At 42.5% G+C, this 14,104-nt stretch overlaps 1 protein-coding gene across 2 annotated transcripts in view; it reads right to left on the bottom strand.

Moving 5' to 3' along the window:
- Positions 1-13,608, bottom strand: part of TUBGCP6 (tubulin gamma complex associated protein 6) — a 33,076-nt gene extending 19,468 nt beyond the window's left edge. The window contains exons 1-9 of one of the 2 annotated variants that reach the window (XM_033163575.1): positions 13,400-13,608; positions 11,668-12,499; positions 10,529-10,692; positions 8,992-9,202; positions 8,035-8,208; positions 4,536-4,657; positions 2,333-2,402; positions 1,750-1,859; positions 548-639 (exon numbers count right to left, since the gene is read on the bottom strand). In XM_033163575.1, coding sequence (XP_033019466.1) covers positions 548-639; positions 1,750-1,859; positions 2,333-2,402; positions 4,536-4,657; positions 8,035-8,208; positions 8,992-9,202; positions 10,529-10,692; positions 11,668-12,414 — 1,690 coding nt within the window. In that variant the 5' untranslated portion in view covers positions 12,415-12,499; positions 13,400-13,608. The remainder of the gene's footprint in view (positions 1-547; positions 640-1,749; positions 1,860-2,332; positions 2,403-4,535; positions 4,658-8,034; positions 8,209-8,991; positions 9,203-10,528; positions 10,693-11,667; positions 12,500-13,399) is intronic. The other variant, XM_033163576.1, reaches the window with a different exon arrangement.
- Between the last annotated feature and the right edge of the window lie 496 nt (positions 13,609-14,104).

Below are 14,104 nucleotides of genomic sequence, written 5' to 3'. Positions count from 1 at the left end.
AATCCAGCAGGGCTCCTCTTCTGCACCACATGAACCAAAATTTTGGGGAAACAGTTAACAATGTATCATCTCCCATTATGGGAGGACAGCAAGTAATGCTGCTAGCACTTCATCAAAACTTGAAAGAGAGTAACGTGCTAAAAGTAATGTGGACTTGAACCATAACTTTTCAAGTTGTCCAGCAAAGGCCCTTAAGTCACTAGCCAGAGGAGAAAGCAAGGGAGCCACAGTGATCGTGCCTGGATTCGAGGAAGGCAGGAAGCAAGCTAGAGCAGGCATCCCCAAACTCAGCCCTTCAGATGTTTTGGGACTACAATTCCCATCATCCCTGACCACTGGTCTTGTTAGCTAGGGATGATGGGAGTTGTAGTCCCAAAACATATGGAAGGCTGAGTTTGGGGATGCCTGAGCTAGAGCATCACAGGAGATGCCAGCTTCCAAAGCTTTCATTCCTGCCTTTCATCAGAGGGTGGAGCCGTAACCCAACATACCATTCCCTGTTAGCCAAAGGGAAATTTAAAAAGAAAACAATTCATTTGTAACGTACCTCTAAAGCCAAGATAATCCTCATTCACCTGAATCATGAATTCACCATACACGTCTCTGAATACACCGCTATAAACCCAATCATGTATAAACCTAAAGGCAAAAGGTTGAATGCTGAAAAAGGTATTTTATAAAAAGGTAAAGGTAAAGGATCCCTGACAGTCAAGTCCAGTCGGGAACAACTCTTGGGTTGCAGCGTTCATCTCGCTTTACTGGCCGAGGGGGCTGATGTTTGTCCGCAGACAGTTTTTCTGGTCATGTGGGCAGCATGACTAAGCCACTTCTGGTGAAACCAGAGCAGCGCATGGTAACACTGTTTACCTTCCTGCCAGAGCGGTACCTATCTACTTGCACTTTGACGTGCTTTCGAACTGCTAGGTTGGCAGAAGCTGGGACCAAGCAACGGGAGCTCACCCCATCGTGGGGATTCAAACCGCCAACCTTCCAATTGGCAAGTCCTAGGCTCAGTGGTTTAGACCACAGCGCCACCCACGTCCCTGTATTTTATAAACACCCTCTTAAATAAGGGTATGCTGTCCACACAGAAAATAGATCTGATAAAAATACCACCACTAAAATAACTATTCAGGTTAGTTAGCAACTGTAAAGACTTATGGCTCAGGTTCAAAACTGTTCCCAAAGATGATACATGAATGCTATAACATCTCAGTTTTTCACTGGTACTGAAAGAGATAGATTAACTATCATGTCGAGAAGAGTCTCATATTAATTGGCATTTCTGCTTTGATACTTAAGTGAGTTTCCAGAAGGGTCTCTCAGTGTCTTGATCTTTGTATAAGCATTTAAATAATAATAATAATAATAATAATAATAATAATAATAATAATAATAATAATAATAATATGCCACTCTGAAATACAGAGAGAATTATTTTAATGTGCAAAAAGAAAAAACTTTTAAAAGTCCCAAAACCTATTTCAGTAAGCATAGACCATTTTAAGATTTTTGCTACAATCCTATACCCACTGACCAAGGATTAAGCTCAACTGAAATCAATAGGACCTGAGAATATGCAAATAGGAATGCATTGCTAGCTTTTTTCAGTACACTAAAAGAAGGCGGCTCCATTCAGAAATTCCAGCTCCTTTTAAGAACTCACAGGAACGCCATCTATAGGAAATGCATTAGATCATCTTTGTAACAGCACTCTCACCATGTGCAATTTTAAACTGAAATACTTACCGTGTATATGGTTCACAGCTTGTTTTTAGTAGGGAGAGAAGAACTGGGTAATGTTCATTGCTGCAGTTATTAAGAGCTTCTTGGTATAGATAGGAAAGTAGTTTCACACCCTGGAATAAATGCATAAGCTGCTCTTTGAAAGGAGAACACATATAGGTACTTCTGATGAGGCTCAGCTTCATCGGATAGTTTTATTGCATTGACAGGACTCAGCTGGAAGTGCTGGTTTGGCTGGAAAAAACCTTAAAGCCTTTTGTTGACTTTTGGAGATACCTTTCTATTAATGGTGAAAGAAAGCAGAAGTGTGCTCCTACTAACTATATTTCTTTTAAAACCAATACATTCCAGCACATCTATACAATCTGACATGGTTTAAAAAAAAAAAATACTGATGAGCAGAAACATTACAAGCTGATCCAGTGGTGGAAATCACTTTTCTTAGAAATGGAAGCATACAGAATGGAAACAGCACCCAAAGCGCTGTGAGATTGCTTATGTTTGAATCACACCTTGTCGTTTCATGTTTAAAAACGCACACCACTCGGTTGGCTGCGACTGCAAAGAGAAGCGCAATCGTACTCACTGTTGGAAATGAAGCAGCAGCCGCAGTTCCCTGCGCAGTCACTCCTAAGCCACAGAGTTCAGCTATATACCTTCACAAAACACAACAGCAGCAAATTACACTTGCGTAGTACCTTTAAGAGCATAGGGTAGCACTCCTGGCTACTGGCCATGCTGGCTGGAGCTGATAGGAGGTGGAATCTAAGACCCACAGAGCCATAGCTTTCCATTTAAAAGACTAATAACCGGTTTACTGGACCTTCCAGGCTAGAATTCCATCTTCCCCAGAGGATAACTAAATGCTTCTAGGAAGTTCACAAACTATCTGTTTGTCAGTATTTGGCCCCTACAGCTGGTGTTGAGATGTATAGCAAGGTAAAAAGATAAAGGACCCCTGGATGGTTAAGTACAGTCATAGGCGACTATGGGGTTGCGGCGCTCATCTCGCTTTCAGGCAGAGGGAGCCGGCGTTTGTCCAGACAGCTTTCCGGGTCATGTGGCCAGCATGACTAAACCGCTTCTGGCACAACGGAACACATTGACAGAAACCAGAGTGCACAGAAATGGTGTTTACCTTCCTGCTGCAGCGGTACCTATTTATCTACTTGCATTGGCGTGCTTTTGAACTGCTAGGTTGGCAGGAGCTGGGACAGAGCAACAGGAGCTCACTCCATCGCAGGGATTCAAACCACTGACCATCCGATAGGCAAGCCCAAGAGGCTCAGTGGTTTAGACCACAGCACCACCCACGTCCCTACAGATGTATATCAACTCTGTTGGTGCAGGTTCCATTTAGCTATCAAGCCTAACAGCTGCCAATAGACCTACATACTTTTGCCTAATCCTTTTTTTAAAAAGCTACTTAAGCAAGTAGGCAACACCATATCAACACTAACTCTTACCGCACCATCCAAACTGTTGTTAAAACCGTCTTCAATTTCTGCCTCACTGTCTAATGGCCTTGTTTTCAACTCCATCAACTGATTGTTCTGGTTTGCAAACATTCTTTGGAACCTCAACATCCATCACTGCTTCCGAATGGCTGCAGGAGCATCCTGCAGCAAATCAGAAGCTGCACCTTGGTTCCCAAACGTTTTGGAAGTTCAACCGACTTCCAGAACTGATTCCATTCGACTTCCAAGGTACGACTGCTCTAAACTTGGGAAGCTGTTATAGCTACATTAGAGTAACTTTATTGTTATTTTTATTTGAAAGTTACAATACACTCACAATGCAATACATTTTCTATCAATATCTCAGCTTTCCACGTGCCAGTTTGCCTAATAAAATACACTTCTGGAACAGTATCCAGTTCCCTCAGAATATAGGCGACTCCACACATATATATGCAGTACCAAGAAATAAAGAAATAATCCAAGTTAAACTGCAGAAACAGCCCCAAAAAGTGTGAAAACTGGGGATGGGAATGGCGTGAAAAGAGCAGGGAAATCAGCCAGAAAGGAGGTGATGAGGAAGACTGAGAACCGCCAGTGCTGCCATTCATGCCAGTCTGGTATGTGTTACTGGTTATCAGGGGTTTAGAGGGTGCTTCCCCCCCCCCACTATACGCAATTTCATGTATACAAGAGGTACCCAGGAACTAAAGTAAGTGGAGAGTTGCCTGTACAGAAGCTGGCCACCCTGGTTCTAGTGTTAAAAGACTCGGACCCACTAACCCTTCTTTGTAAATAATATATGTTACTGAGGAAGGGAATAAATATTACAATATAAAGCAGTAGGCATCTGCCTTGCATGCGAAAGGTCGTAGGTTCATTTTCCATCATCTCCAGGTAGGAATGGGAAATCTCCTGCCTGAAACCCTAGTGAGCCACTGCCAATCAGTGCAGACAATACTGAGCTGAGATGGACCAATGGCATGACTCAGTATAAGGCAGTTTCCTACGCCCCTACGGTTACTTTAAATGTCTCACCTATGAACCCACCGTCTAAATTACCTGACTAAAAATATTATGCTACGACTATGCTGCGTAAGCAGACGGTATAACAGTGAAGGTGATGGAGAACTGATCATCAGATTACAGACTATAGGAGAAACGGTACAATGCTAGCTAATCTAGTCTTAAATTGCTTTCCCAGTTAGGACTAAACTACAGCAATGCCATCAGCAGTTTAAAGGGCACGTCTCTTGATTCCTTTGTGGTTTGGATCAAGCATGTAAGATGTCAAGGCTTCCTTTCCATTAACTTTTAATGCCATGGTATTACCTTAGCTGGCGTCCTAGTTTCCTGAAGAGGAAGCTGATGGTTAGAAGAGTCAGAGTGGAAGGAGTCGACAAAACACACGCTCGGTAGTACTGCAGGTATTTTCTCAACCCGCTTGTAAATGCCTGACAGGAGAGAAGTGAAAAGAAGATCTGCTATGACAATTGTTTGTGCACGGCATACGTTCAGTGTATGCTTTATAGGAAGGTGGCAACTGGGTGTACTATTCTTGTTGAGCCTCCTTCAGATGCTTAGGATCTGTGCAAGCCCAATTTACACCCTATGAGCAGGTGCTTGTTTTTAACTTTTTTTTCAAACTTTCCCCCCACTTGCATTGTATAGCTTTTATCTTTTTAATGCTGTAAACCGCTTTGAAATTTTTGATGATTTAGCGGTAAATAAATATTTATATAAATAAACCAAGCCTTATGAGAAGCAGTTGAAGGAGCTGGGTATGTTTAGCCTGCAAAAGAGGAGATTAAGACACTTTTGGCGAGACTTGGCTTCCATTCCTTTCCTTTATAATTGAGACAGAATATGCTTTCATTCCACCCACAACACAAGATCTCTGTGGAGAGGATACTTGAATTGACAATGCATAAATAAACATATAGCTTGTGTACTGCATATGAAACTTAGTAAGATTGTACCACTGGACAAGTAACTGTAGTTACATGTTGTTCTTGTATTTACATGAAAATCAATAAAAATTATTTGGATTTTTAAAAAAGAGGAGACTGAGACACGAAAGCCATCTTCAAACACCTGTCACATGAAAGATGGAAAAAGCTTGTTTTCTCCTGCTCTGGAGGTCAGGACATGAACCAATGGCTTCAAGTTACAAGAAAGGAGATTCTGACTAAACAACGTGTAAGGTCCTCTGTTGGTTGCTCACGAGTAAGCAGGCAAAACTCCGAGTTTCCTTTAAGAGTTTTATTGTGCAAACTGTACAGTGCAGAGCTAATAAGTCCATGTCTGCATCAAGTGTCGTCCGAATCTGGGAATGGCCCTTTCCGGTTCTGACCCCAACAAAAGAGCTTCGATATACGGAAATCCCGCCGCCCATTCTTTCGTTTCACTCCTCGGCGCCTTTGGGGCACTGGAAGGTGCGTGTCTCTTTCCTCGCCCCTTGAGCGAGAGGAGTGCAAGGGCTCTTCAGCATCCTCAGAGCCTTCTCCCTCCATACCCTGAAAAGCCTGCCCCTCCACGCTCGAAGCCTTGCTGCTCCCTCTGCTGCTAGAGGAGGTGCTGCTGGCCAGGTGGGACCGGGGCTCTCTGTAGCATCCCAAGAGCCCTTCCACCACCTTGCACTGCACCGGGGACAGTACCCTGACACAACAAGAAGAACTTTCTGACAGCAAAAGCTGTTCAACAGTGGAACGGACTCTCTTGGGGGGTTGTGGACTCTCCTTTGTTGGAGGTTTCTTTTCTTTTTTCTTTTTATTTATTTATTGTTATTATTCATGCACAATGAAAAAAGCTAAACATCAAAACTGAACAAAAAACAAGTAGAAATAATAATAAACGAAGTAAAATAAACAAAAAACACAAAGCATTATAACAAAAAGAAAAGAGGTCTTTTGACTACACACCTGACCTCCCACCTACTCCTTAATTCAATTACATATAATTTATTGCCGGTAAAAACTATTATCATGGTTTAACTGATTCTTAATTTTTCTTTGATCTCACATCATTCTTGATACTACAACTGAAATTTGTCAAATGCTGCAACAGAGTTTAAACTTCTGTAATTGTTTTTCTAATACATTTTAAAGACTTCCCATTTAGAAACAAATACCTGTTTTGGTTTATTCTTTATTTTTTCAGACAAGTTATCTAACTCTGCATATTCAGTCATTTTTTTGGATCCAATCTTGCATAGATGGAAGTTTGTCAGATTTCCAATTTGCAGCAATTAAAACTCTTGCTGCAACCGTAGCATATAAAAAGATATCCTTTTTTTTTTGTATATCCAAATCTATAATTCCCAGAAGGTAGGCCTCTGGTTTTCTATAAAAGGAGATTTTTAGCATTTTTTGCAATTCCAAATGGATGCCCTCCCAGAACATATTAATTTTCTTGCATTGCCACCACATGTGGTAAAGAGTGCCTGGTTTTTCTCCACATCTCCAGCAATCGCCTGGGACACTTTTTTACATCTTTGTTGGAGGTTTCTGCAGCCACAGCAGGTGCTGTAATTCTCCAGCAGTTTGACTTCACCCCTGGAGGCGGTGAATTGTCTCTTGAGACGGACAAATGCCAACAACTGTCCACAGAACAACTTGGAATGATTGCCCTCACTGCTTGGATAAACACAGCATTTCTCATTACTTATTCCTGTAGCTCCCTTTCATCAACTTCCCTCCCCGACAACCTGGTCCCAAACTCCAGCAATCCATTCTGGAAAATCTAACTACTGTAGATCTAACTAGTAATTCTTCTTCACAACCCAGCCACCTAATCACTAAGGCCTAAGGCACACCACATTTATTTCCCTCCTCTGCCATCACAAAAACTCAATGTAGTAAACCACTGTTGCTCCCAGCGGGTTGAAAGAGGATTTCAACAACTCCTGGACCCAATTTCAACTCCAAATCCACTGCACCAAACTGGCTTCTAGGCAGCTATATATCAGCACATTTTGTTCAGAGTAGAGACTATACCTCTCTCCCCACTTCCACTCTCACAGGCATGTCCAAAGTCCGTTTCAAGGGCCTAATCTGGCCCAGAGGTCGGTTTAATCCGGTCCCTGTGGCAGTTTATTTTCTGGGTTAAAATCTTTTTTTAAAAAAACCTAGGTAAAGGTAAAAGGACCCCTGACCATTAGGTCCAGTCACAGACGACTGTGGGGTTGCAGCGCTCATCTCGCTTTATTGGCTGAGGGGGCTGGCGTACAGATTCCAGGTCATGTGGCCAGCATGACTAAGCTGCTTCTGGAGAACCAGAGCAGCACACGGAAAAGCCTTTTATCTTCCCGCAGGAGCAGGGACCGAGCAACGGGGGCTCACCCCATCGCGGTGATTCGAACTGCCGACCTTCTGATTGTGAGCCCTAGGCTCAATGGTTTAACCCACAGCACCACCCGCGTCCCCAAAAAACCTAGTTCAACCCTTTAAAAAGCTCAACTTCAATCCTAAAAAAGCTCAACAACTTTGGTCGGCTGTTTGGTCAGCCCTCATGGCCCTTCACTTCATTAAATCTGGCACTCTTTGAAAAAAGTTTGGTCACCACTGAAAGAGTTTGGGTACTCTCCAGAGATAACCAGGTTCTGCTGATAGAAAGGGGTGCTCTGTACTTCTTTCCCCTTTGCTTCTCCCAAAACTCTGCTCTGGAGTGTTGGGGACCCTACAGTACAACTTGGGAGGTGAAGCTGTAGGATCCGAGCTGCTTTCATGAACAAGAGGGTGCAAATGGATCTAACCAATAGACATCAGATAAAGACAGAAATATAGCAGGACATCAAGCTAGATAAGTGATAGCAAAACTGCCAGCATGCTACCTGAAAAACAAGTCCTTTTCTGTACGAAGAGTCTAAAACTGGTTGGACAGAGAAGTGGCTCAGTCGAGTGTAATAAGTTCCATATTCAGCAACTTCTGACAGGAGACTGCTCATGCTTTCAGGTGAAGTTCCAGATACATGTAGACCCTGCTTGGCCACAAACATCACGGCTGCCTGCAGGGTTGTAAAAAAAAGGAAGTCATCAATTAAAATGTACAGCACACAAAGTAGTTACAAAATTGATACACAAGTCCTCATCATCGTAAGTTAGAGCTAATAATAGATGCACTGTTTGTTTTTAAAAATATTTTTTTTTGGGGGGGAGCATACTATGCAAAAAAACACTAAGTGATTATTGATAGCTTATCAGCAGATTCAATTTTATGGCATTAGGTAAAAAAATTAAAATACACACATGGTAAAATTGTAAAGAAAATTAAATCCATAAAATGAAAATTCACATGGAAACCCTTATTTTCTAGGGAATAGTTCCCAAAACATTTCTTTCTGCACAATGCAAATTGCATTTTATTGCCAGATCTACCATGCCTGGATTGTGTGCTTGGGTCCATACTGGCAATTAATGTCAGTCTCTTCTTAATCTGGATTTACTGTTATTATATAGGTATTGGTTTTACTGCATATTTTGTACTATAAACCAGTTTGTGATTTGCATGTGGGGTTTTTTTAAATGAATACTCTTATGATGGATACAACCCATATTAGTTTTTTCTGTCTACTTAGTAACTCTTCATAAGCATAAGGGTATATAAGTGATACTTTCAGAAAAGTCTTGTTTTCATGTGCTTTGCAAAATTCAGTAACATGCACCCTCTCTGTGAAATGATGTACGTTACTACAATATTATTTCTGCTGACATAAAATACAAGTGTGCATGCTGGGTCTTAAAAGCAAAGGTTAGAGCTCCTCAGCAGCAATTTACATACTTCTGTATACCTGATTAAATGAGAATGAAGTAGATACCACCCCAATAAGGACATTCAAAACATCTTTAACAAGTTCTGATTCTTTTATTAAAACACGTTGTGGAAGCTGAAGTTTGGTACTGCTGAAAAACTGCAATTCCCCTTCTCGAAGTCTGCAAAATTTGTCAAAGGCTTCTCTGCCAGCTTCAGAAAGGTACGGCTCCTCTTTTTTCCCAGGAGGACTGTGTTTGGGAGAGAAAAAAAAATAACAAATGTATAAAGTGCCACACTGAAAAACCTAGGCCCTGTGGAAGAGAGATATTCTGAATGGCTTTCATCCAGCCCAGCATCAAGAACAGGCCCCAGCCTAGGATTTACATGGCCTCTATCAATTCAGATGTTACAGCAAAAAATGCTCATGAAATTCTAGACCATATCAACAGAAGTCTAGGGTCCAGATCTACTCTATTCTGCCTTGGCCAGACACCACCTGGGGTCCTGTGCAGCACAATTTAAGAAGGATATCAAGAAGTCAGTGTGCAGAGGAAGGTGACCAAGATGATAAAGGGTCTGGAAACCAAGCCTAAGAGGATCGGTTGATGGGAGTTGGGTATGTTTAGCCTGGATAATGGGAGACTGAGAGGAGATATGAGAGCCATCTTCAAATATCTGAAGGGCCGTTACACGGAAGACGGAACAAGTTTGTTTTCTGCTGCTCGGTGGGTTGGAGAGACCCAAACCAATGGATTCAAAAGACAAGAAAGTAGAATCATTAGGAAGAGTTTTCTGATGGGAAGAGCTGTTTGACAGTGAAACAGACTCCCTTGAAAGGTGGTGGACTCTACATCCTTAAAGGTTTTTAAGCTTTGGACAGCTATCTCTCAGGGTTTCTTTAGCTGTGATTCCTGCACTGCAGGGGGCTGGACTAGATGACCCTCTGGGTCCCTTCCAACTCTACAGTTCTAAGATGATCTTCTTGAAGTCACAAGGAGGAAAGGAAAGCCTGGGATCCAAAGGCTCACTGCAGCTGATTTTCATAATGGTAGACCATGGTTCAGAATTACATGCAAAGTCTCCCAATTGTTAGGATCTAAGCAGATCCATGGGAATGCCTAGAGTACATTGGTGGTTTGCCAGATTCCCCTCAGTTAATAGTACAATGGATGACACTCTAGAGATTCCCCATCTGCCAGGCTCCGTAACTTTTTGGAAGATACAACAGGAAGGCCTGGAAAGCTTAGGTGTGTATGGCCTTTTGGATTCCAGTTTGTATTCAGCTGCCATTCTCAAGTCCCAGTTTTATTGGGAATGTTAGAGGGGTGGTATTCAACTAAGTTTTAATCAGAAAAGACAGTGAAATCAATGTACAAGTTAGGTCAATTCATTTTAATAGGTCTACACTGAGTAAAAACTTAGCTGAATACCACCTTAGGCCTTGAATTTTGCCATTTCAAAAATAATTCTGGAAACTTGTTTCAAATTCACTGACAAATATTGACTTGATACTAATCATGGCAGCTTCCAACAAAAACAGCTCAACATTCTGAATCTTAAAGACAAATACATACCATCCAATCCTTTCCCAACATCTCCGTTTACTAGGTCCGTAGGTGAGCACTGCTTCCCAGAGATCAATATCTGGTGTCACACTGGGTTCTGACTGAGAGTCAGGGGTGAGATTGGATGCAGACTGGAATCCCTCATCTTCTGAAGGATCTATACTTTGGGGGACCTATAAAAACATGTACCTAGTTGATTATATTTCAGCACAGTGATTTTCCATAATTGTGACCAAAAGAGTTAACTTCTTTAGCCTGCCTCCCTAGTTCCTCAGATCGTTCCTGATGCATCTCCTAATTAAAAATCATTCCTAGTACAGTGCTGCATATTCTATCTACACCCTGGTGGACCAAGATTAATGTTTTTATTCACTCTGAAATAAGTGTGGCAAAGCATGTATTGCCCAACTGCAAGGAGTAACTTGATAAGTTAATTCTTACATTTGAGATGGTCTGTACTGCTTCTTTTACTAGGCAGAAGAACTAAAGGGCATAGCGAGAAACAATACTGACCATGAACGTGGGTTCAAATCCTTGTATAGCCATACAATAAGACGTGGTTCCTCTGCCCCCTCTTTAAAATGAGAACACTAATGAGCTACCTTACAAAGCTGTTGCAATATACAGATTGTGATCAGATCAGGATACATCATTTGGTAGGATTCAGGAAATACATGAAGCATTTCCTTAAAACAAAAATACTGCCTTCTCCCTCCCCCGCTCCTTAAATTTCAAAAGTTGTCTACAATGGTGTATGCTGTTGTATACAAGGTGTTGGAAGAAAATCAAGCAAAAAAGACAACAAAAGCCCTGCTGCACATATAAATCCAACACACAAGATGGTGGCTACAGATTGTACCACTCTGGATTTCAAAAATAATGTGGCATGTGGAAACTAATTTTTGCAAAGAAGCTAAAGGGGTCAGAATACTGCAAGTGCTCTCAGATGAACAAGCAAGAGAGAAAGGGAAACAATAGGTAGACAACAGAAGGAAGACGCAAGGAAATTATTAACAAAGAATTTTCCTCATGAGCGTCTAACTGAAAACAACATTTATGAAGAAGATGCCACAATTTATTACAACTTGCATGCTCTAACAAATATCTATGCCAAATATAAAAAAAGGGTCACCCAAAATGCTCCATACCTTGATTGCAAGTCCAGACAAATCAGCACTGTCAGGCACTGGTGGAAAATCCAACTTGATATCCATGTCATATGTACGACTGTGAATAAGAGCCCCAAAGAGCGAGACACGGGTTTCTCTCTCAAACTTGTCACTGACCGGGCAGCTTTGTGAAAATAATTCCACAGTAGGAAGACCTGTGCCAGGCGCTGCCTCCATGATCTGCAGTGTCTTTTGAACTGTATCACTAAACTGATGTTCCTCATTTGCAATTAAAGCCTGCATTTCGGCTTCAAACACACTAACATCATAATAATCGTAACCTTGGTATTTTACATTTCTTCCAACATATTTGTTGTTTGCAAAGTAGTCTTTCTTGGGTGGTAAGCACTGAGGTGGTCCAGTTCCTGCCAGCTGAACCAGAAGATCCAGAACAGAAGTAATTTCAGTAAATGGTAAACAGGTAGACCTTTCCAAATCATCTACAAGCTCCTCCAGCCGGTCAGCTTCCTTGCCCATTCCAGCAACTCTCAAGTTGAAAGATAGCATTAGAATTCTGTTTTTCACTGGAAGTCTAGAAACATTTGACTGTGCCTTCTGGGTCTCATCCACGAAAAGGGTAGAAAACAAAGCATTATACGCAATTTTCTTGAGGCTTTTATTCAATCCTTTTTTGTTGTTCTTTTCCCTGCCCAAATGGACCTCCTTTGACAAACCTGCTATGTGGGCCTCACACAAATCACCAAACAGCTTTGTAATACTCTCCATGGCAGCAGCAGTTAACTAGATATCCTCTTGAAGTCAAGTTTGTGTATAACCAGTGCTAAGAATCTGCTGGGGATCCATTACACTGCTTGGAAAAGCAAAAGGAGATTAATTAATGATCTTCTCCCTACTGAAATAGAGTTTCAATTACTTTATTAATGTAACATACTTACGAACTGTGCATTAAAGGTCTAAACCAGTGGTTCCCAATAAGCTAAGTACTGTGGGACCCCTGTTCTTCAAAAGCCAAGCCATGGACCCTCTACATTTCAAAATGTTGGTATCTCTACAATATTTTTAATATTCGAATGGAGCCACGAACCCCCAACAACCATACCTATATCTATAACCCGATCACCGTACCTACATTTATAGGGACACCTACGGAGATAATCCATTTCAAAAGCAACGGTAGCCAAATGAATTGTCATGAGCATAAGAAATGGGTGGGGGAGAATTTTGTCCTCCTCACTCACGGTACCATATTATTATTATTGTTATTGTTATTATTATTTTCATTTCTATACTGTTTTATTATTTTGAAGAAAAACCTCAAAGCCGTTTACAGCACATTAAAACATCAATAAAACAATCCAGAATTAAACATTACTGGAGAAAGTCAAATATAAAGTATACAGTCAATGCAACATAGGAGCCCTTGTGCGTTTCCCCTCCCCCCCAAAAAACTGCTTCCTTTTGGTCTCCATCCTTCATATTGCCAAAGTGCGCCCCTGTCCCTGCCCCTGCCCCGCCCCGCAACAGACCCTACTTTTTTTAAAAAAGAAGGGACAGTTAATGGAGCTTAAAAGGAGCCAGGGCTCGGTAGGATGTGCTGAATGCCAACCCTGCACCACATTGAGAGGCCTCCATACCACCTGCAACGAAGAAGGCGGAAAGAGCTTCTAGGGTCGAGACTCGAGCGCCGCGACCTCCGTAAGGCCCGGCGCACCCGCTCCCCCCCCCCGGTATCCATGGCAACGCCCCATACCGAACAGGCCTCCCGCCGCTCCGGGGTGTTTCACGGCGACGCGAACCGCCCGCCTGCCGCCGCCCGTCCGTATTTGCCTCTCTTCAGCCCATCCCCGCTGAAGGGCGGCGCGAAAAACGGGCGCCCCGCGGAGCTCGGCGAGCCCTCAGCGCTGCCGCCGCCGTGATGGGAAAACGCACTCCTGTGCGAGTCGCGGCCTTGTGACATCACAGGGGAGCGACGAAGGCGGGAAGGCGGGATTTTTAGAACTCTGAGGCCTCGCCGTCTGAGGGAAAAGGATGCTGATTTGTTTATTTAAAATACTCAAAATCTTTCCACAACTGCTCAAGATAGCTCACAGCATCTATTTAAGACAATTATATTCAGCAAAGACAAACCTAAAGCTGAAAGCATTTAAAAAAATATATATTTAAAAGAACATACAGTTGTACCTTGGATCTTGAACGCCTTGTGACTCGAATGTTTTGGCTCCCAAACGCCGCAACCCCGGAAGTGATTGTTCCAGTCTGAGAATGTTCTTTGGAAGCCGAACGTCCGACACGGAAGCCGTGCCTTGGCGCACCCCCCCCCCGCTCCTTCTAGAACCCACCACTCTCAACCAACTCTCAACTGCCTCCCCCACCCCAACATTCAAACTCGCTTTCAAAGGCTCCTCCAATCGTCACTCTCCACCATAATTCTGGAGTCCAACTGGCTGCCCTGCTG

This window comes from Lacerta agilis, chromosome 10 (genome assembly GCF_009819535.1).
Source record: "Lacerta agilis isolate rLacAgi1 chromosome 10, rLacAgi1.pri, whole genome shotgun sequence".
In the NCBI taxonomy this organism is placed as follows: Eukaryota; Metazoa; Chordata; class Lepidosauria; order Squamata; family Lacertidae; genus Lacerta; species Lacerta agilis.
This window is presented reverse-complemented; position numbering and strand designations above follow the sequence as displayed.